Genomic DNA, 24,348 nt, shown 5'->3' with positions numbered 1-24,348 from the left:
CTTGCTCAGGCAGGTCTTGAACTCCTGACCTCAAGTGATCCTCCTGCCTCGGCCTCCCAGAGTGCTGGGATTACAGGCAGGAGCCGCCGCGCCCAGCCCCCACTCCCCTTCTTAAAGTTCGGCCCGGAGCCCAAGACTCAGGGCCTCGGGTCCTTTCGCGGAGCTGGAGCTTCTGAGCCCACCATGTGCCAGGCCCCAGGGCCCTTAGCACCCCAACTTCACAAATGTGGAGACCCTCACAGCCCTGTCATAAGAGTGTGCACAGACCCAGGGCTGCTGGGCCACAGACCCCTGCCCTGTCCCCTGTCCCCAGAGTGACTCCTCCCCACGTCGCTGGTCTCTGAATCAGCCTCGTTTCCAAGCGTCAGCGGGTGGGAGGCCAGCGGGGCGGCCAGCGAGAGAGGAGCTCTCTGGGGCAGGGTTCCGTCTGGGGTGAGGCCTAATCCCCTTAGAGGCGGAGGCCGTCACTCACCGGCCGGCCCGGCGATCGATACCTCCACTACGCAGCGCCAATTAGTGAGGCTGGCGCCCGGCTCCCGAGCCCTCGCTCGCGCTGCGTGGCTGGCGCGGGGAGGTCTGTGATCGCTGTAATTAACCGGCAGTATTCAGCCAGGAGTTAGTCAATGAAACGGATCCGGATTGGAGAGGACAAGAGGCAGAGCGGTCCGAGTCACCTCTGCAGCCTGACCTCGCAGATTAGCTCCAAGACTGATGGGCAGGTGTAATTAACAGCTGAGACCCCAAAGTCAGCCAAGGGAGTGGAGCGAGGGCAGAATAGGGCGGCAGAGGCACAGCTGCACCTGTCAGCCCCCCAGACGCGGACCCGACCAGCTGAGCAAACGCCCCCTGGGCCCCAACCGCACGCCTGAGAAAGACGACCCGTGCCAGGCTACGGGACCACCCCGGGCACACCGCGGAGCGTCACGGGCAAGGCCCTGCCCTGGTCAGGCGGGCGGTGTGGAGGGAAGGAGGGAGAGACACTCGTGGAGTAAAGACCTCGCCCTGCGCAGCCCTGTCCACCCCGGGCCCAACCCAGCTCTGAGTCTGCGGGGAAGCGCCGGGGCAGTCACAACGGCGACGACGCTCGTCCCCAAAAGGCACCTTTGGAACATCTCCATCAGACGCCACCTCCTGTGGCCAGGGATGCCCAGAGCTGGTGGGGCCTGAACCCCGCAGTCCACGCCCTCCCCACGCCGGGGACGGAGACAGAGGCAAGGGCGGCTGCGACAGATCAGCCCCTGCCCCTCTGAAGGGGGGTCCCCGGCTGAACCTTGCTCCGCACTCGGAGCCCCAGCAGGTGCGCGGCACGGGCCAGGGCGGCGGGAGCCCGGGCCACGGCTGAGTCTGCTCGCCCGGGGGCTCCTGTCGGGTCTGCTCCGCCCCCAGGTGAACCTTTCAACGGCCTCTGAGCAGGGCCCACGCAGGAGCTGTGGCACCACAGGCCGTGACTCTGGGGTCTCCACGCCACCAGTGGGTGGCCTCACCCTGCCGTGGGGTGCTCTGGGGGAGGGGCGGGTTCCCACAAACGCTCTGCATCTAGGGCTGCCCCTCACCCACCGCCCTGCTCCCATCCGCAACGGGGCAGCGCAGTCCTGGGGCACTCGTGCGATTTTCACGTGGCAAGGAGCCTGGCCTGGGTCGAGTCCAGCTCGAGAGGCCCAGAGGGCCCGAGGGACAGGCAGGAAGCCGCCAGGCAGCAAGCAGACCTAAGGGACAGGATCCGGGTCATCCCAACCTCCTTTCCTTGCTGTGTACCCAAAGGAACTGGAACAGCAGACCCTGAAACAGCCAATGGGCCGCATGCTTGCTGGGACTCGTGCGGGTCTCAGAGGTCAAGTCCCCACAGTGAGCACACAGGTGACAAGAACAGGGTGGGAAACCCTCTGGAATCCCCACCAGCTCCGGCACAGCCGTGACAGCCGGACACGCCACAGAGGCAGGGCTTGAGCAGCAGGCAGCAATTCTGGAGAGAACCTGCTACACGGCCGCAGCGGTGGCTGTGCACAGCCCCCAGGACGAGGCCTCTGGCCTGCCCGATGGCGGGAGCTTCTCCGCGGCATGAGCAGTGGGCCGGCGTCCACCAAGGAGGCCACCTCGAGCTGCCCAGGGAAGCGGCAGTCAGCCAGCGGCGGCCCCTGCGCCCCATCTGCCATCACAAGCCACGGACTTTACACCCAAACCAACAAAGGGAAGGTGCGAATTTCTGTTTCGAAATGTGTCCCGAGGTTGATCATTTGCCAGCTAGCGGCTCAGAGCAGGACGGGGCTGAGGAGTCCACGTGGGCCGGGCTTCACCGCGCGAAGCCTGGGGATGTGCTCAGGGGGTGGGGGGTCACGGGCCAGGAGGAAGTGGGGTGCAGAGTGGCTGAGAGAGGAGGCAGAGGGTGCTTCAGGGAGGGGACAGGAAAAACAATCACCCCAGTCTCTGCGCCCCCTATCCCAGGACGGGCTCCGCGGTCGGGCGACGGAGTCAGGGACAAGGCGTCTCCAACCTGCCCGTCAGCCCTGCCCAGGGACCAAACTGCGCCATGCACAGGGGAGGCCGGGCGGAGGGCCGTCCCCTGCCGTCCCCGCCTCGCTCCCCTCCAGCTCCCGCGCCCAGGCCAGGAGGACGGTGGAGCAGCTCTTGGGACACCTGCCGCGCTCACACCTGCGCCGGGGAACAGACGGGGCTCCAGGCGCCCACGGAGACGCCGCCGCATGAGCCCTGCTGCCGCAGACTGACACCCACGCGCCGCGCCTGCCAGGCGGGATCTTCCCCCGTGTGTGTTCTGCCGTTTTCTTTGAAAGAGGCAGATTTCCAAGGAAGCAGCAGAACAAGGCGGCGGGGCCTCCCCCTCCCCTGCTCCACGACAGCAACGCGGCGGGCAAGAGCCCGTCTTCCGTGTCGACACGGAGGGCCGCGCCTCGGCCGCTGCTGGCTCGGGCAGGATCTCAGTCTCAGGCGGCACCAGGGACCCGACGGTAACTGGACCTGCCTCACTTCTCGCCTGCAAAGCTGGCGACAAGACGGGGCAGGCGGCCAACAAGCGCAGGTGGAGGAGGCCAGCGTGGGGCGTCGCAGACCTCGATGACAAGTCGGAAATTCAGGTCCCACTGCCTCGGCCACTACCCCGTCAGCCCCCGTCCACCTGGCCTAGATTAGGCCGTGGGCGGCGTGGCCGCTCCCCTTGCAGATAGCATCAGTGGGAGGCCTCTCTGCCGACCCCCGCAGACCAGGCGCCGCGAGCCCCGCTCGGCCCGTGTGACGGCAGCGAGGCCACCCCCGGGGGTGAGCGGAGTCCTGGGACACTCTGCCAGTGAGGGGTGGTGGGGCCACCAGGCTGTGTGGCTTCGGGTCCACGGTGTTCCCGGAGTGACTGAGCTCTAGACACAAAGGCCGGCTGGCCGTGCTCACCCTGACGTGTTTCCCAAGGCTAGGGGGAGCCCAGGCCCAGGAGCCGCTTGTGCCTCCCCCAGTGACTAAGGACACGCGGGCTCCCTGCCACCTCGGCAGACGGGTGCTGTGTCCCCGTGGGAGGCTGGTGCCTACTGCAGTGCGGCGAGCAGATTGCTGCGCAGCTTGCGACAGCCACGCTCGGCGGGGTGGCAGGTGGGGGCGGCAGCGGGGGCCCCGCGACCTGCCCTCTGCAGGGCAAGAAGGGAAGGGTCAGGACTCCGGAGGCCCCCGGCCGGGCCGGTGCCCAGGGCGGCTGGAAGTGCAAGGCCTGGCTTCGGGTGCAGAAGCTCCCGGGCACCAAATGCCTCCTAGTCGTTCAACAGGCACCTCCAAGTACGCGGATGACGTGGGCACAACGGCACAGCAGGGCAGGCCTGGCTGGTGCCTGGGAGTCCAAGAAGCTCCGAGGGGCCGCAACCTGCCCCAGGACAGAGAGGTGGGACCCACCCCGGTCTCAGGACTCCTAGGCAGGGGCTTCAGACGCCTACCCGGGCAGGCAGGGTCTCCGCCCGGAGAAGGTTCTGGTGGGGAGGCCAGGCTGTTGGGGGTGCTGAGGGGGCTGGGGTGTCTCCATGCCCGAGGACTGGGGGCCACCCGAACGGCCTGGACCAAGGCTGGGGATGGCCCAGCAGCCACGGAGCAGGGAGACCCCCCAGAGACGGCCCCCCTCTCCCAAGTACAGCCCGCATGCGGAGCACGCGGGGAGACCCCAGGGTGACCGGCAACCCAGGGGGCGGAGCCTCACACCCCAGGGTCGGACCAGCTGGAGCCGCTGCAGACCCCCAGCCGAGAGCTGCTGGTGTGCGCACCTCAGCCTTGACGGAAGGCGGGGGCCCAGGAGCACCCCACCCAGGAAGGCACACACCCCTCCATGCCATTGGCGGGAGGGTGACGGGGGGGGGGGGGAGATGGTGGTCCCGGTTAAGGAGGGTCAAGGTGGACGGGGAGTGCAGGGGGAGGGGCGGGGCTGTGGGAGGACTGTGGTGGGGGAGGCAGCCTTGGTGACGGGGGAGGGGGACAGTGGCGCTGGCGACCACCTGAGCCTGGCGCCAGCGCGTTCTCCCCAAGTCGGCACAGCGCGCGAGGTAGAGACGTTCTCCCCACCCCGAGAAGGAGAAGCTTGGGGGGGACCAGCCCCCAGGTTGCACAGCAAGGAGAGCAGGTGTTGGGACTTGAACCCGGACACCCACCCGGGCCTACTGAGCCCCGGCCCTGGGAGGGGGTTAAAGGGTCACGCCGGCTCCAGGCGCCTCCCCCGGCCCCCGCAGCGGACGTCCCGCCCTGCTCTCTGGGGTGACTAAGCTTCCAGAAAGAGGACATATCTCAGAGCCTCGGGAAAGATAAAATTCCACGAGGCCCGTCTCGGGAACCACGGAGGGGCCGATGCTCCTCTCTCCTCGTCCTCCCTCTCGGGGCAGAGCAGGCGACGCGGCACGCAGATCGCTTCGTCGGAACTGAATTCTTAAGCTGCACCCTCGAGACACGACGAGAGGAGAGACATCAGTCGCAGACGCGGTCAGACAGCTAAAAATAAGACACCTCCGGGGCGGGACGAGCGCAGGTCCAGGTGGGCAAGGAGACGCACTGGCGCAGGCTGCTGACGAGGGGACGCGGTGACAGGCCCTGGTGAGTGGCCGGGGCTGCAACTGCACCTTCCGGGAGGGGCCTCCGCACTGCCCGCCCCTGCCCACCCCTGCCCTACGCGCCCTCCCCGCCCGGGACACAGCTGCAGGGAGTCGGCCGTGGCTGTGCGCTCGAGGGTTCGCCAGCTCGGATGTCGGTGCCGCCGGGGTCCAGGAGGGGCCTGGGCACAGGGGCACCAGGCAGGACGGGTTGGCCCTCAGGGGAGGCACGGCTTTCTCGGGGGCCTGGGCGCAGGCGGGGCAGGAGGCCGTGCTGAGATATGACGCCCTCACGCTACTTACCACGTGGCACTCGGGGACTTGGGCGAGCTCGAGGCTCAGTGTTGTGCCCCGGCAGGCAGAGGGGAGGGTGTGCCTCTGGGAAGGCAGACACACTGCCCCTGCCAGTCTGCGTGTCAGAAACATCTAGAACGGGCAGAGGCTCAAAGCAGACAGTGGCCACCAGGGGCTGCCGGCTAACGGGACGGGGTTTCTCCCAGGGGTGATCAAAATGTTCTAGAATTAGAGAGTGCGAAAGGTTCCACAACTCTGAACACACTAAAATCACTAAATCTTTGCATCTATACAAGGTGAATTTTATCATGTGTGAATTATATCTGAAAAAATTAGAAAATCAAAAAATCCCAACCCCAGTGTCACTAAACCCAGCAAAGGTCCCCTGCTGGCCCCAGCTGGGGTGGAGAGGTGGCCCACGCACACAGGGAGGCGGAGTGAGCACTGCTGACCGCAGCTCACGCGCCCAAGCCCAGCTCCCTGCACCTCGGCGGTGGGCACTGGGACGGGGGCAGGAGTGGGGTGGTTTCCTCTCCAGCCGGGACCACCTGCTCAGAACCGTCCTCCTAATTCAAGCAGCGGCAGCAAGGGACACAGGCACACAGATACACCCCGCCAGCAGCGTTGACCTCTGTGAGCCTCGGCTTCCCCATCTGCACAATGGGCCAACTCAGGGCTGGTGGCCAATTGCAAGGACGGGGAAGACAGAAGCTCAGACCTGAGGCAACTCGAGGGGAATAGTGGCTCGGCCCAGTGGAGACTGGAGGCGCAGCCGAGTCCTTCCTCACCAGGTCAAACCAACGCCCGATAGGGCCGACCACGTGGGGACTCACGCACTGGCGTCAGCGAGCTTGGGCTCATCCAAAGCTCATCCAGGTGTGAGACAGGGGCCCAGGCCACAGTGTCTGCATCAGGTGTCCCAGGATCCAGGTCCTGCCCCCGTCTGCGGACACCAAGCCCCCAGACCTCGGCTCTCCCATCTCAGTCAGGGGACGACTCGGGAGCACGCGAGTGACGTGCGCCGCTCTCCTCCCTCTCCCCCGCCGAGTCCCTGGCCCCTTCCCAGGGTGTCACTAGGCGTGTCCCACGAACAGGGCCCGGAGCCGCTGAGCGTGGCCTCCTAACTGTGCCCTCCTGCTCCACAGGACACTGCGTTCCCAGCCGGGGAGGACCGGCAGCGCTGGCCTCGAGCTGCCCGCTGGCCCACCGTCCCGGCCTGGGGCCACAGGGAGGAACCGAACGCCCCTCGAGGCGGGCTCCTGCCGCGACGCCCGCGGCCCCTGGCTGCAGGCCTCTCCACTGCCTTCCTGGGCGAGGGGGAAACCGGCCCTTCCACGACCACATCCTCTGCAGAGTCACCCTGGGGCTGGAGCCCAAAGGGAACACAGCTCCTGGACGCCTGGGGGTGCCCCCGCCTCGGCACAAGCCGCGTCCTGAGTGCCGACCGGTCTCTGAAAGCCTGTGCCAGCCCCGATTCTCTTGCCTTCTGGAAGGTGGGGAAATGAGACGGCCAGTGCAGGAGCTGCCGCCCCTTCTCGAAGCCTCCTAAGAAGGCCGAGTCCCGGCCCCAGCTCGCCTCCTGCCGCGTGGTCCCCCAGGGTCTCTCGGCAGCAGCGCTTGCCAGCCACCTTGTGAGCCGTCCAGGGCCTGGGGGCCTCCGTGGCCCCAAAAGGAAGCCTGCTGCCTCCTCCTCCTCCTCCTCCGAGGCATCTGCCCACGGCTGCCCGGCCTGACGCAGGTGGGGCCCGAGCAACCCAGCCGTCCAGGGTTTGCCGGCAGCCCCGCCTCCGCGCTGCACGGCGTGGAGCCAGGAGGCAAGGGGGTGCTCCCTGGTGGTAGAGAAACCAGGCTGCAACTGTCCCCCTCTTGGGCCAGTGTCCCCCAACTGTCAACACCAGGCTCGTTCCCTTCACCCCCAACCCCCAGCGACCAGTACCAGAGAGGACCTGGGAAGAGGTGACTCCGACATGAGGAAAGCGCCAGCCTGCCCCAGTCAGGGCGAATGTCCCGTCCACTGAGCCGGACCCCAGGACGCAGAAACGACGCGGTTCCCGCACGCGTGCTCTGTGGGAGCCCCGGGCAGCCCTGGAAGCCGGGATCCTAAGCCTTGGACCCTTGGAGCGAGGCAGACCGTCAGGCAGCGGCGCCGGGGGCCCCCTTCCTTGGCCCCTGTCTCTGAGCAGTGAGCCCAGGAGTCCGAGAGGCCAGGCAGACCCCACGGGGCCAAGCCTTCCAGCCGTAAACTGCCCCCACCTGTCCAACAGGCACCAACACAGGAGCCGACAGGTCACCGTGGCCCTAAGAAGTGCCCCAAAGCTGGGCCTGAAAGGGGCTGACAGAGCCTCATTGCCCAAAGAGGAAGACTGAGGCTCAGAGAGGGTCGGCACTCGCCCCAAGTCACACAGCATGTCACCACCCAACTGCCACCAAAAGCCAGGGGGCCACTTGTCCATGCTGCCCCACAACCTCTGCCTCAGGGAGTTAAAAGCGGCGGAGGCCGCCGTCCCAGAGGCCCTGCTACAGGACCAGTGTGTTTCTGGAGACACCATGTTCTCTGCCACCTTCGGAGCAGGTGTCGAAGCCTGGAGCAGGCACGGGATGTAGGATGGCGGACCCAGGGAGAGGTACTGGGGCCCCAACACTCCCTCCGAAGCCTCTTGGGACTCCAGTGGCTGGCAGGACACCCCTGTGGTGGCTCTTGGAGCCCAGGAGGGACAGAGGCAGCAGGGCAGAGAGGGAAGCGCAGGAGCAAAGCGCAGGTGCGGGGCGGGCCAGAGCCAGAGCGCAGCGGTGCGAGGAGACAGCCCGCTGCTGCCAAGCAAGCTGGGGCCACGGGGAGGCTCTGTCTGGCCTCTGAGCACGGCCTCTGAGCACCGCCTCCAGGCTCTCGCGACAGCTGGTCCCAGCACCGCGGCACCTGCTCTGCACAGGAGGGCTGGGCAGGAAGGGTGGGCGCCCCCCACGCGCAGCCCGGCGGCGCCTCTTACCTCTGGGCTCCTCCGCCTGTTTGGCGAGCTTGCGCAGCGCGGCGGCAAAGCTGGAGGACGGCGCGGCCTGGGCCGACAGCGCGCTGCTGGTGGCGGGGCTGCCGCTGGGCACCAGGGCGCCATTGAGCGGCGAGGGGGTGAGGGGGTTGACGGTGGCGGTGGTCCTGGTCGCGGTGGAAAGCATCCCTAGTGAAGGGGACTTGGGCTCATGGCTCATGCCTGAAACAGGAAAAGAAGAACCAGGTCACCCGGAGAGCAGCAGCGCCCAGCACCAGAGCGGGGTCCACGGGCCCAGGGCAGGCGGCGCCGGCAGGCAGCATGCAGGGAGCGGGCGGGCCTGGGGGCTCCCGGAGGACAGGCAAGAGCAGGACAGAGGGAGCACTGCAGAGAGAGCAGACCTGCGTCCCCAGAGGCCAGCGGTCCCACCACCCGTCCGGGGCGGCCGCTGAGAATCTCAAAGCGTCACCTGCCGGGTCCCAGACCATCAGAGGGCACGGAGGAGGGGGACCAAGGCACAGGGTGAGGGGATAGAGCCCGAGTTCTCGGAACACAGAGAAAAGTGCCGGCGGGACGGGGCACAGCCGGAGGAAAGACGCTAACAGACAAGCCCGCAGCAAGTACCTAACTGCCAGGCACCTGGGGCAGCGCTCTTGGTGAGGCTGGCACCACACCGCCCCACATTACAGAGAGGGAAACTGAGGCTCATACGCGGCCATGGCCACACGGGCTGTCAGCAGGGACCCCTGGCGGGTCCCCGAGAACGGGCCCTATGGGCAGGCTGACAGGGAGAAGGGAGAGGACTCAGCTCCCTCCAGACCCCCCGTGGTCCCCGCCGGGCACAGACTCCGCCTGGGGAGGCTGATACAGGAGGCTGCAAACCAAACCGCCATGCGGCCTAGGAACCTCCGCTCCCTCCTGGGGCCAAGTTCACCAGCCTGAAGACAGAGCAGCAGCCGCAGGTCTGAGCCGTCAGGGGTGACATCACACAATGTTTGGGTGCGACTCGGCCACCTCCCCACACCCCCAGTCCCCCAAGAGGCTGCCTCCTTCCACCCCGTGGCCCAATCACTAAAGGCCCAGCTCCATCCTGGGAGGGAGGACGAGCCCACCATAATGAAGTTTCCATTAACACCCCCGTCCTCTTGGGAGGCCGCCCGCCCCACGTCACAGCATCTAGGGGCAAGGGGGCGACAGGGTCGTGCACAGGCAGGAGCAAATTAACTTCCCAACCCCAGACGGACGCTTGGGAGGAGGGCTCGAGATCGCCTGGAGAGGGGGACAGTGGGAGACGCCTGGGGACACAGGAGAGGCAGAACGTGCGCTGCCCACGGGGCAGGGGCGAGGGAGGGGACCCCCAGAGCCCACCTCACCTCTGCCGGATTCCGCATCCAGGTGACAAGTCTAATTGGAACCGGTCTCCACCCCATCCCTGTGGGCCGGCGGGGAGGGAAGACGAGGGGCGCACACAGTGAACAGACAGCGGAAGGACACCAGAGACGTCCCCTGCCCACCTGCTGCCCCCAGGGGCCACGCCCCAGACGTGGGTCCCAGAGGACCAGGCCCGGCTGGCCACCACCTTCTCCGCGGGGAGAAGAGAACCCTCCAGGAGCGTGGGCGGTGTGGGTGACGCTGGGACAGAGCTCGAGGACCGCCATCCGCTCCCACAGCCGGTACCTCAGAAACAAAGGCCCCCACGCGAGCCCCTGTGCTGTGGCAGGCCATGCGGGCGCCAGGAGGCCGACCCCCCCACGCCCCACCCTGCTTCTCCGCAGCAGCTCCCAGCCCAGCGCGGGAGGCCAAGGACCGGGAGGGCGCGAGGTCCCTGCCAGCAGCCTGATTTCCAGAAAACGCAAGTTTCTGACAAGAGCCCTTCCTCGGCCAGCTCTGCTCCTGCCCAGCCCCCCACCACCGTGCTCAACGATATATACTGTCCCAGCCTCTGCCCGCTCCCCCGACGGGCACCTGGCTCCCCCGGCACCTCCTCCTGTGTGTGGCTCCTTCCCTCCTCCCGTGGACACAGGCGAGGGGCCCAGCTGGGGCAGGAGGTCAGAGCCGCCACACTCCTGGGGCTCGAACCCAGGCTGGGCTGCTTCTGGCTGTGACCCCAGGCAAGTTACACTGCCTCTCCCAGCCTCAGTCTCCTTATCTGTAAAATGGGGACAACAGAGCCACCCCACGAGGTCACCCCTCGAGGACTGCTGGATCCGACAGACTTGAGGGGCGTCGGCACCTGCCCGGCGCGTGCCCGGGTCGACTGTGGTTACAGACGTCCCGTCAGCTGGTGGGGGCAGAAGCCCGCGTCCAACCGCAGGGTTTGTTTTGCCCACCCCACCTGGGGAGAGTCACGTGGCATCAGAAGCCCGTGGGCTGCTTTGGGTGGGCGCCCTGCCCGAGAGCCCTCCTGCTGACCGGCTCCGCGACCCTGAGCAGCTGGCGGCGGCTGGCGAAGGATGACCCAGAGGACCCCCTGGGCGGGTGGAGACCAGAGCCGCCTGCAGGGGTCGCCCAGAGATGGGGCCGTGCACGGAGCTGCCACGGGCGACGCAGAAGACCTCAGGTGCCAGCCGTCACCGAAGCACCCGTCACTTGGCACCCACAGAGCAGGCTGATGGGGATTTTATGGGGGGGTTGTCTAGAAATAACACAGTGGCATAAGATGGAGCCCCAGCCTCGCAGGAACCTACCGCAAGGCAGGCCCTATCCTCACAAGGGGCTGCCCAGGAGACGAGGGTGTGAGCAGGGGCCCCAGGCACACAAAGCCCCCCGGGGGACTCCCAGCAGTCCTCGGAGGTCACACAGACGGGTCGGGTCACCTCTCCGAACAGCCCAACGAGGAGCCCAGGACAGGCTGCTGGGGCAGAGCTGCCACCTGCCACCCCCCCTCCCTGACCCCTCGCAGCTGTCCCCCAACCCCAGGAGGCCTACAGAGTGCGGACGGGGAAACCGAGGCCAGGAGATGTCCTAAGACTGGTCCGAGGTCACACAGTCGGTGGAGCAGCAGGTCTGGGACTTGAACCCCGCTCCCTGGGCCGGACCCAGCGCTGCTGCGGCTCACTGCGGCACCAGCCCGAGACCCAACCCCGGGTCCCGTCGACAGCACGGACGCTCACACGCAAGCTCAAACGTATTCGACTGCAGCGGTTTAGAACACCTACGAAGTCTCTCTCTCATCTCTTCAAGAGGTAGAGACGCATCCCCCAAGTGCGGGCCAGACTTAGCGACTCACCTCTGATGAACAGATTACGCTACAAGTTGACAGTCTGTGACTTCCGAGGTGGGACTTCCTCTCTCAAATTAATCGAGCAGAGGGTGGTCAGCTGCCGCGTCCGCGGATGCTCCGGCAGTCCGTGAAGAACCCCATGTGGGACAAAACTGAGGCCGCCAGCCGGCAGTCAGGGACCCCCCCCGCAACCCCGTCAGATGAGACCGCGGCCCCACCCAACAGCCTCCTCACAGCCTCGGAGACTGAGCCGGAACCACCCAGCCGTGCCTCTCGAATTCTTGATTCACTGAAACTGAGATAATGAAGGTTTGCTGTTTAAGCTACTAAGTTTAGGATGGTTTGTTACGCGGCACCAGGTAACCGACACAGCGAACGTCACCATACACTCTCGCTCCGGCCACCCCGTCTCCCTCTTCCAGTAGGAGACCAAGAAGTGCAACTATCTGCAAATAAGTCCTCCGTGCCCTACCTACGGAGTCTCTAGAATGTGTCCCTCCGATGCCAGCAGAGATCGTCAACTACCCGCTTCTTCTCCCACATTCCTTAGAGAACCAGCCACCTCTTCCCAAATCCTGACCACCCTAAGAGACAGATGCCATCGTGCCCATTTTACAGATGGGACAAGGCAGGCTCAGATCCAAGGGACAGCAGGGAGAGGGGCTGGCATCACCCGGACACACTGCCCGTGTCCCCTCTGACAGAAGCTGGTCAGGGGTCAGCTGCAGACCCGCACCAGGGCTGCGGGAGGTGGCTGATCCCTGGTGTGGGCTGGGTAGCTGGCTCTACCCTGCCCTGAAGCCCACAGCACACGCCACCAGGAAAGATGGGGGAGACACAGGGTGCTTCATGGTCACTACACCTCTTGGTGACCCCGTCCTGAAGGTCTGGGAGCAGGTGCCAAGCCCCTGCCCCGTGGCCTTTGTGACGAGCTGGCCAGGTGGCCACATGGGCAGACCTGCGCTGACTACCAGCTACGCACGGGGTGGGCACAGCAGACGGGCTGCGGCCACAGTGCAAAGCCCAGGCTGGGCCCCACGTGGCACACACACCTTAGGGGTGCTGGTGGGAGCTTCAGATGGCAGCAGGAGGAATAATTTTCTCTTTCGTTTTTGTGCTTTTTGTCTCTACGGTCTAATTTTTCTGCAGTGAACCAGGTTTTTGAAAAGCAGGGACCTTCAAAGGGACCGTGGCTCGACGGCATTAAGTCAGTACCACCCACAAGAGCACCAGACCGCCCGGCCCAGGAACGGGACCACGGGAACCAGGGTGCCCCTATGGAGCCGGAACCCACAGCTCCCGCTTGTCCCTGGTGACCAGGTCTCGAAGGCAGGGCAGCCCTTTGCGCCCACCCTTGGTCCCCAGGTCCACATCACGGTCCTGCTGGCATCCTGACGGCATCCGCCACACCCCCTACCTCCAACAGAGCCCAGCACCCGCTCCCCAGGCCCCGCTGGCAGCCTCCAGCCCTGGGTCCAGCCTCCCAGGTCCCTGGGGGTCCCCCAAAGCCAGCGTCCCACCACGGTGTCAGCCGCGGGCTCCGGAGGAGCTGAGAGCCTGGGAGCTGCTCTGCTGATGTCAGGTCACTTAAAATAGAATTCCAAATGAGCAGCTTCATTAGGGGAGTCTAAAATTAGCATTTCTCCTCGGCGTGTGTGCGCCAGGCGCGAGGGGAGGGGACACAGCAGCCCGGGGGCAGCTCCCTCCACGCTAGGACAGGAGGCCAAACTGGGGGACCCAGAGACCCCATGAAAGGTCACCCTGGGCCTGCTGGGGGTGGACACGGCCTCAGGGCCACCCTGTGTCCTACACCATGGGCCTCAGGACGAAACCCCTGCACACCAGGGAGGCAGAGGTGGGCCTCACCCCATAGGTGTTCTCTAGCCGAGGCCAGGGCAGATGCCCAGGTGTCCATGGAGGCCCGGGGGCAGCTGGGCGGGAGGGGAGGGGAGGCCCTGGGAGAGAGCACCCCCTGCCCTCATTAGAGAGGTATTTATTAACTTGTGCTCCTGGCCATTGACTGAATTCTTGTCTACATTATCAGCTCATGTAAATTCATTATCCTAACAGCTGGGAATAAGCTCCACTGTGTGAAGGCCGTGATGGATGCGGGCCGGGGGCTGTCTCAGCACTGTACAAGCTCTCTTGACATGTGCAGCTCAGCAGGGAAAAAAAATGAGCCCAGGGTCTAGGTGGACCGGATCTGCAGGGGGCCTCCCTGCCTTCTGATTGACATCCCGTGCTGGGCTGGACAGGCTCCTTCCTGCCCTTGTCAGCTGCCACCTTGATTCCCCAGGGGAAAAAAAGCTGCCACATCAGCCACCTACAGGTTCCTCAGCCCTGGGCACCTGCAAATCAAGCGGCAAGCGGGCCAGGGAACGTATCGCCCCCACCAAAGAGAGCCTCAGCTTTCCGCTCCCCAGACCCCTCCAGAGCCCATCTGGGCCAGCCAGTCTGCGCGGCAGAGCTGAGAGCCCACAGGCTGCTGCCAAAGCCAGAGGGCAGGAAAGAGAATAAACCACCCGCTACCAGCGCCGCGAAAAAGCACTGGGCCCCCCTTTCCCTGGCAGGGCAGGCCGGAGTGCAGAGATCGCTCTCTCCCGGAACCACAGGGCGCATCCCCCACTGCCCCTACCAACACGCGGTTTCTTTCATCAATACTTTCTCCTACTCTCTGCCGAGGCTTCTAATATGGTCACAAACAGCACAACGCTTTAACGAAAAAAAAGCCAGGAAGAAAAGGAGGCAAAATCCCAGCGGAGAGGGGGAAGCCTGGCTGGCAGAGGGAGGTGATGTTTTCCGGAAACCCTCCTTGTTCTCAGTGCTTCAGAACAGACCCCAGACGGGCTCGCCTGCTGTCCAAACCCTCGGAACAGCGGGGCTGTGGGGGCGGGGGGAGGCCTCTAATATCCCATTAAGTACGGCAGGCCCGCCCCTCCCCCACGCGGAGGCGGGCGAGGGCGGAGGGCGTTATTAATCAGCAGGCGTCGCGGCCCTCCCAGCCTCCCGCGGATCCCGTAATTACCGCTTCCTTTCATCCCTGCTCGTCCCCGCCACCAGACCTCGGGCCTGCTCCCTCCATGCTCTGTAATTACAAGCTAATAGCCGAGATGAATTTTCTGCTGGGTCCCGGTTCAAGCACCAATCCGCCCCTTCCCCCGACAGCCCCCCCTGGGGTAATTACACCCCGTGAGGCCGGGCCCAGCAGGGCTTCACTTCCAGGCCCCGTGCGCGCAATCTGGACCTGGATTCTCTAATCACCCCTCTTGGTAATTTTTCATTAACGCAGAAAGAAATGTTTGTGAACAAATAAAGAGCGTCCCCCGGCTCAGGGCCCCCCACGCCCGCCCCCGCGATCCCCGCGCCCCCAAAGGGGCGATGCTTCTGCAGCCCTAACAAGGCTGGGGTCACCCTGCTGCAGAGACCCGGGCGGCTGTGGCGCCACGTGATCCCGGGCAGCTTCATAATAAATTCATTATTACATTTGCCTTCGGCATGTTCTGAGCTCACCCGCGTGAAGCAATTTTTCTCGGGGGCAGGGGCGGGGGCGGGAGAGGGGGCTGGGCGACCGCAGAGAGAGGTCTTCTTGTGCCAGATGCACAGGGGTGGCCTTCGTGTTTTCTCCCCAACTGCGGACACCCCCCAGGTTGCCCCCAGTCCCCGCACTGGACTCTCTTTGCAAGGTCAACGCCCTGAGTAACTGGCAAGCGTGCCTGGGCCACCAGGGCCACCACTAATCGCTAGGGCAGATGGCCCAGAGCCTGACCCGGAACCAGAAGGGGAGAAAACACAAGGCCAAGGGTGGGGGTGGGGAGACCCCCCCCAGGAGTAAAATGAATAACAAAGGCGGCTTATTTTCCAAGTCTGCCACCCCCCATGCAGACCTGTCACTGGGCCACACTTCCTGAGTCGGAAGGCAGGCAGGAGCTCAGGGGGTGCTGTCCACCAGGACCCCCACAGCACGGGGCCAGCACCCAGGGCAGCCATCTCTAAAGCAAATTTCTTGGGTCCCCTGGCAGCCACAGCGAACCCCACGTTCGCCCCCAGACCAGAACACCCTCGCAGCTACAGTCCTGCAGCGAGCAGGGGTGACTGGCAGGGCGGCAACATCCCGGGTTCCTCCCCAGCCTTGCCTTGCCCCTGCCAGCCCAGGCTCTGCGGACTAACACGGGCACAGGCGTTCGGAAAAGGCCCTTCACACAGGTGCTCCGGGCGGTGCCGTGGCACTGGGGGCCCAGGAGGGGGTTGCCGGGTGGGTGCCCAGAGCAGTTTAAAGGCAAACGAGGGGGCTCTGGGGGCTGTGCGAGGACAGGCTGGGCACCGGGCCGGCGCCCTGGGAGGCCGGGTGATGGAGGCCTAGGGCCGTCCTGGGACTGAGGTTCAAGGCCACAGACTGGGAGTCCCAGAGGTTCCCGGATGGAGGAGGTGACGACGGGAAGTCAGGCAACAGATGGCAGCGACATTTGACGCGATTATTCTAAGCGGCTGCTGCGTGTGCGCGGACAGATGAAGGGCTGCAGAGCAGGAGGGGGGGAGGGAGAGGCCAACAGATGTGGTGGCAGGCTGACCGCGGGGGAGGGGGGCCTCGGAGCGGGGCACAAACGGACCCAAGAAAGGGCCGGGAGGCTGGGTCAAGGCTGGCGTCAGTGTCCAGCGCCGTAACTCCGGGGAGACGGCGCCCAACGTCACGATGCCAGGAGGTGACCTTCTGCAGGGCGCTCACTACCTGCTTCCCAGGTCACCCGTGAACTGACCCTGTGCCAGCAGCAAGGTGACACAAGCTGCCACAGCTGCCCAGCTCAGCTGAGGACAGAGACTCACCCGCGTGCCCAATTCTCAGCTCCTCCGCCACCCCGTGTCAGCTGGTGCCGGGAGGAGGACAGGGGGCCCCCGTGGACCCCGAATTCCCCATGTCATGCTCCACACACAGCCTGCCTCCCGGAGGCGGTGGCCCTGGCAGTCCCTGGGCCCGGAAACCTCTTTCCACTCGTTCATTCCACACAGCCAGATTCTCACCCCCAGTCTACAGACGGGCAAACTGAGGCTGGAAGAAATTCACACCCTTAGCTCACAGGCTGAAGGGCTCAGAAGCAGGAACGCAAACCCAGCTTTCCTCACCACTGTGCCGGCAATTTCCCTTTAAATATGAGAAGACGTTGGCAATGCCCCCCTCAGGCAGCTCTCATTCCTGTGACTGCTGGTGGCTGACTGGGCACCCACCCACGGCTGTGCCCATTTTGCAGATGGGATGAACAAGGATGAGACGGCACACAGCCAGTAAGCAGGGAGGCGGCTCTGAGCTTGGGGCTGCCCCCAACCCCGTTTTCCCTGGCTCCCAGCTGGAGGGCGTCCTCACCGGAGCTGCTGGAGGCTGGGAGTAGCGCCCAGGCACCCTGGCCGTGGCACCTGGGCTAACCAGGCCACCTTCAGCCTCACCCCGCTCTCCAAAGCCCTTTGAGTGGGCACCGCCACCCTCCCTCCAGAGACGCCAGGTGCAGGCAGCCGGCCGGGCTCAAAGGTGTCCAGCGCAGAGGAGAGGCCCCGAGAGGAACCCAACCCGGCCAGGACGAGGCCACGGAGGCCTCCAAGTTTCCGTGGGAGGACAAGCCAGGAGCCCGCAGGGCCCAGGCTGCCAGCAGGAAAGGGGGCTAGAGCCGGAAGGACAGAACCCGATCTGGGGGAACCGGAGCCAGAGGGAGGAAGGTGTCAAAAGGCCACTGTTTGAGGCCTGGCACGGTGGCTCACTCCTGTAATCCTAGCTCTCTGGAAGGCTGAGGCGGGAGGATCGTTTGAGCTCAGGAGTTCGAGACCAGCCTGAGCAAGAGTGAGACCCCGTCTCTACTAAAAATAGAAAGAAATTAATCGGACAACTAAAAATATATAGAAAAAATTAGCCAGGCATGGTGGCGCATGCCTGTAGTCCCAGCTACTCGGGAGGCTGAGGCAGAAGGATCGTTTGAGCCCAGGAGATTGAGGTTGCTGTGAGCTAGGCTGACGCCACGGCACTCACTCTAGCCCGGGCGACACAGTGAGACTCTGTCTCAGGAAAAAAAAAAAGGCCACTGTTTGAAACACTTGCTCACAAGGGACCTATGAAACCCAGGTCCCGCTCCTGCCCTAGCCTTCAGGTGAACCAGGAAGCTATCCTAGGATGGAGAGCGGGAGGGAGGCACATGTCCCTGCGCTGACAGATCCCGTCCCTGAAGCTCCCTGCCCGAGGGGCCCTCAGTCCCCAGCCCTGTCAGCGGGTGCGCACAAGGAACAGGGGACACGGAGGGCCAAGCAGCCTTGAAAGAGGGGCCGAGGGTCCCCAGTGGGCAGCATCAGAGGCCAGGAGACGGCGAGGACTGGAGAGGGCCACCTCCCTCCAGTGGGGGGCGCCCACACCCATGCCAGCGGTGCTCTGTGCCCGTGCCAGGCGCCAGGCAACCCTGCTCAGCCAGCCTTAACCTCCGCCCCAGGCCCAGAGCTGTGGTTCTGCCGTAGCAGACGGCGCTGGAGTTAAGCAACAAGGGCTGGAAAACCGGACAGGTTTCCTAGGCTGCCCCCCGCTCGGCACAGACCTCCAGGTTGCTACATGGTCTGAGCCTCAGTTTCCCTACCAGGACAAGGGAGGGGTGGAAGACCAGGCAGGCCTTCTTTGGCCCACCCACCTGTTTGTATCTGGCCTGAACTCATTCTGTTGTTTAAAGAAGAGTCAACGGGCAACATTTTAAAACAGGAGGTTTGAAGTCAAAATGAGGATTTTCAGTTTGTCTCGAAAAACCAGAAGCCGCAAAACCCATGGAAGCCGCAAAACCCATAATCCGACAAGTGGCAGTTGTCCCTTAGTCTCCAGGTTGCCAGAGTTCCCACACCTCCCTGTTGTCTCAGGCTGGCCAGCTTCCTCCGCGCCAGGTCTCCCCAGCTCTGAAAACGCGCACGGCGCCTGCAGGCTCCTGAGCTCAGGTGTTACCCCTGCATTGGCTGGACTTGGATTCCCCAGGGAGAGGTCAACCCCTCCATCCTGGGGCCAGGGACCACCCACGCAGGTCAACCCTTTCATTAGAGGCAGTGCGTTCAAGCCAGCACTTGCCCCAGATTATACAATGGTTACCTGCTCTTGCAAAAAGGTTCACTTTCACGGTGGTTCAAAGTGCCAGACCAGACCCTCTCCCCAGGAAAATACACCTGCTGCATGTGACATGTGGTTTTACCCAGTTCACAGAAGCACAGCTGTGAACCCCACGGGGGTACGTGCGCGTGATGTGTAGCGTCCACGCACCCAGGTCCTGGACGCCTGCAGCACGGAGTTCTCCAAACAGCAATCCTGAGTATTAACACCCTCCCCCAATGTGACCACCTGGGCGAGAAGGTACGGGGGTCCAAGGCGAGATCTGGGAAACCTCAAGTTCTGATGGTGTTCCCTCCTCCGGACCCATATATCACCTTCAACGCCCCACGTGCCATGCCCAGACATCACTAAACGCCTCACTGGAAAAAACCGACTACACCCTGCAGCCAAGATGGACTTCAGAACGGGGCCACCGGGGAAAAGCTCCCAGAACAGTCACAAACCAGGGCAAAGTGGTCTCCTGCGCTGGCCACAACATCCGGTGTCAACTGTCAAGTGGCCGACTGCCTAAGTCTAAATAATTCTGTAATTTCCCTCAAAACACACACACACACACACACACACACGCACACGCACACGCACACAGTTCTAAAGAGGAACTTGTACGTTTCCCAGCAAGGCGAGCGGGAAGCTGAGCCCCAGAACCGGCTCTTGCTAGTGGCCTGTCTTCGCCCCCAGACCACCCTCAAACCACAGTGGGAAGAGGGTTGGCAGAGACCTGTGGTGGGGCAAACAAAAGCTCCAAGACTCGTGCAACAGCCCAGTAAAGAAGATCCTCTCACCCTTCTCCTCTCCTAAAGGTGGCGGGTTGGGAACTCCAATGGCCAGAGTCGGGTGGGTAAGCAGAGGGGGGCAGGTCAGCACCCCTGTACCTTTTCTTGGAGGGTCATTTGGCAGGTCATTCATGCCCAGCTGGTTCCCCTTGCCAGAACCTATTCAACAGAACAGTCCCAGGAGTGTGCAGACACGCCCCAGGCACAGACGAGGAGAAGCCCCACAGTCCAGGGGAGAAGCCCCACAGTCCACGCCGCCGCCATGCCGGCTAGAGGAACCCCAGCCCTGGCATCCGAACACAGCAAGCCGTTAGCGGATTACGACCAACTCGACAGGTCCTACCAGCTCCCACTCGAAAACCAGCTACTTATTTAAAATGGACTCCCTGTGCCTAAGTGACAAGTTCGGGGGGTCTGGCATCCCCACTACGGAAGGAGTAACTTTCTTAGTCTCATAAAGTCTTATAGGACATATACTTAGGTGGAAACTGCAAGTTGCAAAACGTTAAGACAATGTGTTCAGAAAGAGAGGCCTAGACAAGAAGTTTGATTTAAAACAGATACATTCTCAGCCCACACCTCTGCTCCCCTGCAAACCCCAGCACAGAACAGACCAGGAATCTCTTTCCAGAGACCGTCGACGTACGTCCCCCAACAGCTCAGAGACGAAGGGCCAGGCAGGACACCTGCCCAGGCAGCCACAAGAGCCGCAGAGGATGACCACAGAGCTCCGCAGCCTGGGACGGAGAATTCTCTCCGATGTTCCCCATTGGCTACGAATTTCAGCTTTAACTGTGTTCAGCGCTGCGTCTTCACCACCCGGTGTAGCTTGGGCTGTCTAGTGGATGCTCATGTATTTAAGCGAACGGATAAAATACCACATGTCAAATGCAAAACATTACAGAAATACACTCAAAGATAAATGTACACTGGGAGTTGGAAGAATCCACTCACATCCCAAGGCTGGGTGAAGAATCCCAGTTTACACAGGGCCTTGCAGACCCGCCAGCTCCTTTCCAGGCTACAGAGATTCGCAGCCCAGACAGGAGGCCGCGCTTTGGAGTCCGCGGCTTGGCTTCCTCTGTCCCTTCTCCGCCGCTTACCAGCTGTGAGCCTTCAGGCAGGTGGATGAATCCCTCAGGGGGCCCCTTTCTTCCTGGATTAATGGTTAAATGGGGATAATCTCTACCTGGCAAGTCAGACCCCCAAGGGAAGATGAAACTAGGAGTGCCAGCGACACCTCCACGCCTGGGCACGCAGCGTGTGACTGACCGTCATGGCTGGCGCTGGCCTCGACCGGGGAGGTCGCAGCGCCTCTAGACACAGAGACACGGACGAGTTTTCCCACCTGGCCACTAAATCCCAGACACAACGCCTAGACCGGGCTCGAGACCTGCCCGGCACACAGACCCCCCGCCCTGGGAGGATCGCAGACCATGAAGGTGCCATCCCTCCCTCCAGGTCCCCACGCGGGCGGGGTGGCGAGCCGCTGGGCGCCCCTGGACCCTGGCAGCCCTCGGAAGGGAAGAGACATGAGGTTAGCACAGAGCAAGCCCCGAAGGCCACGGCCCCGGGCCCCGGCCTGCCCCCACTTGCAAGCTGTCGTCCTCACCTTGACACATAGATTTTCCTTCGGGACGGCTTAACCTGTCCAACGTCGATACCGCTCTGACCAAAACCTCACGGATCGATACCTTTTATTGCTGCCTGCGGCCACAGACCCACCATTTGAGCGCAGGAAGGGCAGGGCTGGGGGAAGGGCGGCCATCTGCTAAAGCGCCTCCCTCCACCCAGACCCAGAGCCCCACCTCGGCCTCCAGCGGGTACGTGTTCACCCAGCTTCGAGACCCTGGCAGCCCAGGGGGGTGGGTGAGGCCCTAGAACCACACGCTTGGTGGCTAAAGCGCCAGCAGTAAAGGATCAGCACCTTAAGTCTTTGAGCAGAAAGAGCAATTCCAGTCTTGGGGGGATCCACCCCGGATACTGCAAGGGGTAAGGGTAGGGGACAGAGCCTTTTCAGTTTTATAAATTGAAACCCCGGGAGTACCAGCAAGCACTCGCAGAGCCTGTCTCGCGCCAGGTGCTGCCCTGCGCACTTTGTATTAATAACAAAGCCTTGAACCCTCAACAGCCCAAGGACGGAGGTAACGTTATTTGTTATTCCTATTTCACAGATGAGAAAACCGAGGCCCAGAAGACACGTGCCCAAGGTCACGCAGGTTAAGCTACAGGCAGATGTGGAGACTGTGAACACAGTGACAGGTGACACTTGCTGGGAGCTCACCCCGTGCCCCAGGGCGCCTCAGCCCTTACCTGCGTGCGTCATTCACCCACCCAGGGCACGGGCAGATATCACGGCATCTCACCCTTGACTAAGAAGCCTCTGCTGCTTCCCTGATTTACAGATGAGAAAACCGAGGGGGGTAGGGGGTGACGATGAAAAGTGGGAAGGTCTGTGTCACCATCTGCAGCCCCCTCCCGCCCCACGTGCCCACCCTGGTCTAGCAACCCCAAAGCCCCGGCAACACGCAACTCCCCAGACACGTCGAGTTCTCCAGCTGGAGGAACTGGTTCCGGAACCAGAAGGCTCGGCCAGAGAGCTAATGGACGCAGAATGCAACCACCTCAGCACAGCTCTGCCTTTGGAGGCCCCTCTAGGAGACAGGCTCAAAGCACACCTGGGCCAGGTACGGAGGGCTACCTTCAGGATTCAACCTGGGGTTAACACAAGGCTCAGAGACACCCATGACCAGCCATGGTGAGAGGTGCACAGTCCCAGCGGTGGGGTGCGGGTGTCCATTTTGAGTCACTAGGTTTCTCCATCCAATTTTGGGGCAAACAGGGCGTTCTCTGGCTTCCTGGGTCTCCTTAAATAGCAGAAGCCCACCTTCTTCAGGGGGGCAACTCCTAATCCACAGCTTCCCCCCAACAGAAGGCCCTTTAAAAAGCCCTTGCCCCACCCCTCAGGTGACTAGGAAGCTAGGAGGAAGCAGAGCTCCGGAGCCCAGCTCTGGCTGCCCACTGCCATCACCTAGGGGGTTTTAAAGACCACAGATGCCCAGGCCCCACCCCAGAGCTGTGGCCTTCGCTAGCCAGGGGACAGCCGGGGGCAGGGGATTCTGAAGTGCAGCCAAGAAGGCCTGAGACCCCTGGGCTGGAGGCACCCCGCTTCCTCCACCTCCTTCCTCAGCTGAATACCAGTCTCTCCCAGAAACCTCCAAGTTCCACGGGGACCCCACAAAAGCCTCAAGTTCAGCCCGATCCCTTGTCAGGTGCTGGCAAACCCGGAGTTCATCTGGGGCTCTGGCCCCTCCGTATCTGCAACCGGTCCCCCCGGCCCGGCCTCCACTCTCACTTCCCCGTGGGCAGCTTCCCCGCTGAACCTCCAGACACGGGGGCGGGCAGGGCGACAGAGGCGTCAGGTAGGGAGGGGCAGATGGATGGCCTCAGGGACAGGCGGGACCTGGCGCTGAACGGACAGTGCCAGGCAGAGGGGGCAGCCTGGGCAGGGACAGGGACTCGGCCAAACGCAGGAGCAGCGTGAACGGCGCGCAGTTCCGTCTGGCTGGAGCGGAGGACGTGAGAGAGGAGGCTGGTGGGGGACTGAGCTGCAGAAGCAAGATTAAAAGGCCCCCGAGTGCGCGTCTGGCAGGCGTGCAAAGGGCTGCTTTTGGACGCGCTCCTGTTTTATCTGTCTGTACACCTCCCGGCGGCGAGCACACGGCTGGGTTCAGAGGAGGCACTCAATAAATTCTCACTGACAGGAACACTCAGAGACGTCACCTCCCAGGCTGTGGCCTCAGCCGGGGAGAAAGGCCAGCGTGTGTGGAAGTAGAGCCAGAAGCACGGCGTCCCACGCCGCACTCGGCGAGGCCACCAAGATCTGAGACTCCACGGGGGGAGAAATTAAAGCGAGACGGCTAGTCTCAGCGCAGTCACCAAGATGAAATGTCACCTGAAACACGGATCTCTGCAGGTTAAGAAAACAGCTCTCCCAGCACACCAGGAGAGGGAGGGGAAGGCGGGAGGGAGGCAGGCCGGCCTCACGTAGCCTGCGGTTTTGGAGGACGCTGCTGTTGCCACAACAGAGGCAATTAACGTGCTACCCAGAGAGGGCTTCCATCCAGCCCCAGCTCAACCCGCCTTTGGACTTCGAGTAACCCAGGCTGGGAATTCCAAGGCTTCGGACGGGGCCAGGAAAAACCGGCCTTGCTAGCTGACTCCACAAGCCCCTGTGAGCTCCTGGGGGCAAGAAAAAAGGTAGCAGCCAGGTCTCAGCTCACCTGTGCTCTTCTCGAAAAGGAGGAGCCGCCAAAGACCCCGCCCCCTTCAGAGCAGGGGAGGGTGGGGACGGCGCTTGCCCAGAGGCCCAAGGGGGGCTTGGGATTCAAAGGGGAGGGCAGTTTCAAGCTTGGCAGTGCACAACCCGGGCCCGCCACGGAGCGGTGCTGTGCAGACTGTGCTCTTCCTCTGGCGAGACATGCTGCGCCCAGAGGCAGGCCTGGCTTCTGCTCCCAAACCACAAGGAACTCTCAGATCTGCAGCCCCTGAACTTCCCCCAGAGACAGGGAAGTGACTCGGCAGCCACAGCACTGCCAGAGGGGACAGCTCTGCCAAGGCCACCAGAGGCTTCCAAAGGGGTCAGCTTCTGGCTGGGAGCTCGTGCCAGCCCCACGCCTCTCTGAGCTTCAGTTTGCTCACCTATTAGGGGCGCTGATCCTGGCCCCAGCTCGTGCATTGGAACCACCTGGGAGCTCCGGAAAACCTGCAGGCCCGAGCCAGGAACCCAGAGGTTGTGGCTTAACTGGGCTCTGGAAAGCCTGGCCACGAATAATTTTAAGACACCACATGAGGAGAGCTACAAACCCCTTTCAACCCTGACATGCCAGGATACTAAAGG

General features: G+C 63.3%; 1 protein-coding gene across 5 annotated transcripts in view; it reads right to left on the bottom strand.

Moving 5' to 3' along the window:
* The window catches only part of GSE1 (Gse1 coiled-coil protein), a 265,027-nt gene that overhangs the window by 26,006 nt on the left and 214,673 nt on the right, over positions 1-24,348 (bottom strand). For all 5 annotated transcript variants that reach the window (XR_001138178.1, XM_012661273.1, XM_012661274.1 and 2 more), the window contains exon 2: positions 8,342-8,560. Coding sequence is in view for 4 of the 5 variants with exons in the window: in XM_012661272.1 (XP_012516726.1) it covers positions 8,342-8,560 (219 nt within the window). In the remaining variant the exon portion in view is untranslated. The remainder of the gene's footprint in view (positions 1-8,341; positions 8,561-24,348) is intronic.

This window comes from Propithecus coquereli, unplaced genomic scaffold, assembly GCF_000956105.1.
Source record: "Propithecus coquereli isolate 6110/MARCELLA unplaced genomic scaffold, Pcoq_1.0 Scaffold701, whole genome shotgun sequence".
Taxonomy (NCBI): Eukaryota; Metazoa; Chordata; class Mammalia; order Primates; family Indriidae; genus Propithecus; species Propithecus coquereli.
This window is presented reverse-complemented; position numbering and strand designations above follow the sequence as displayed.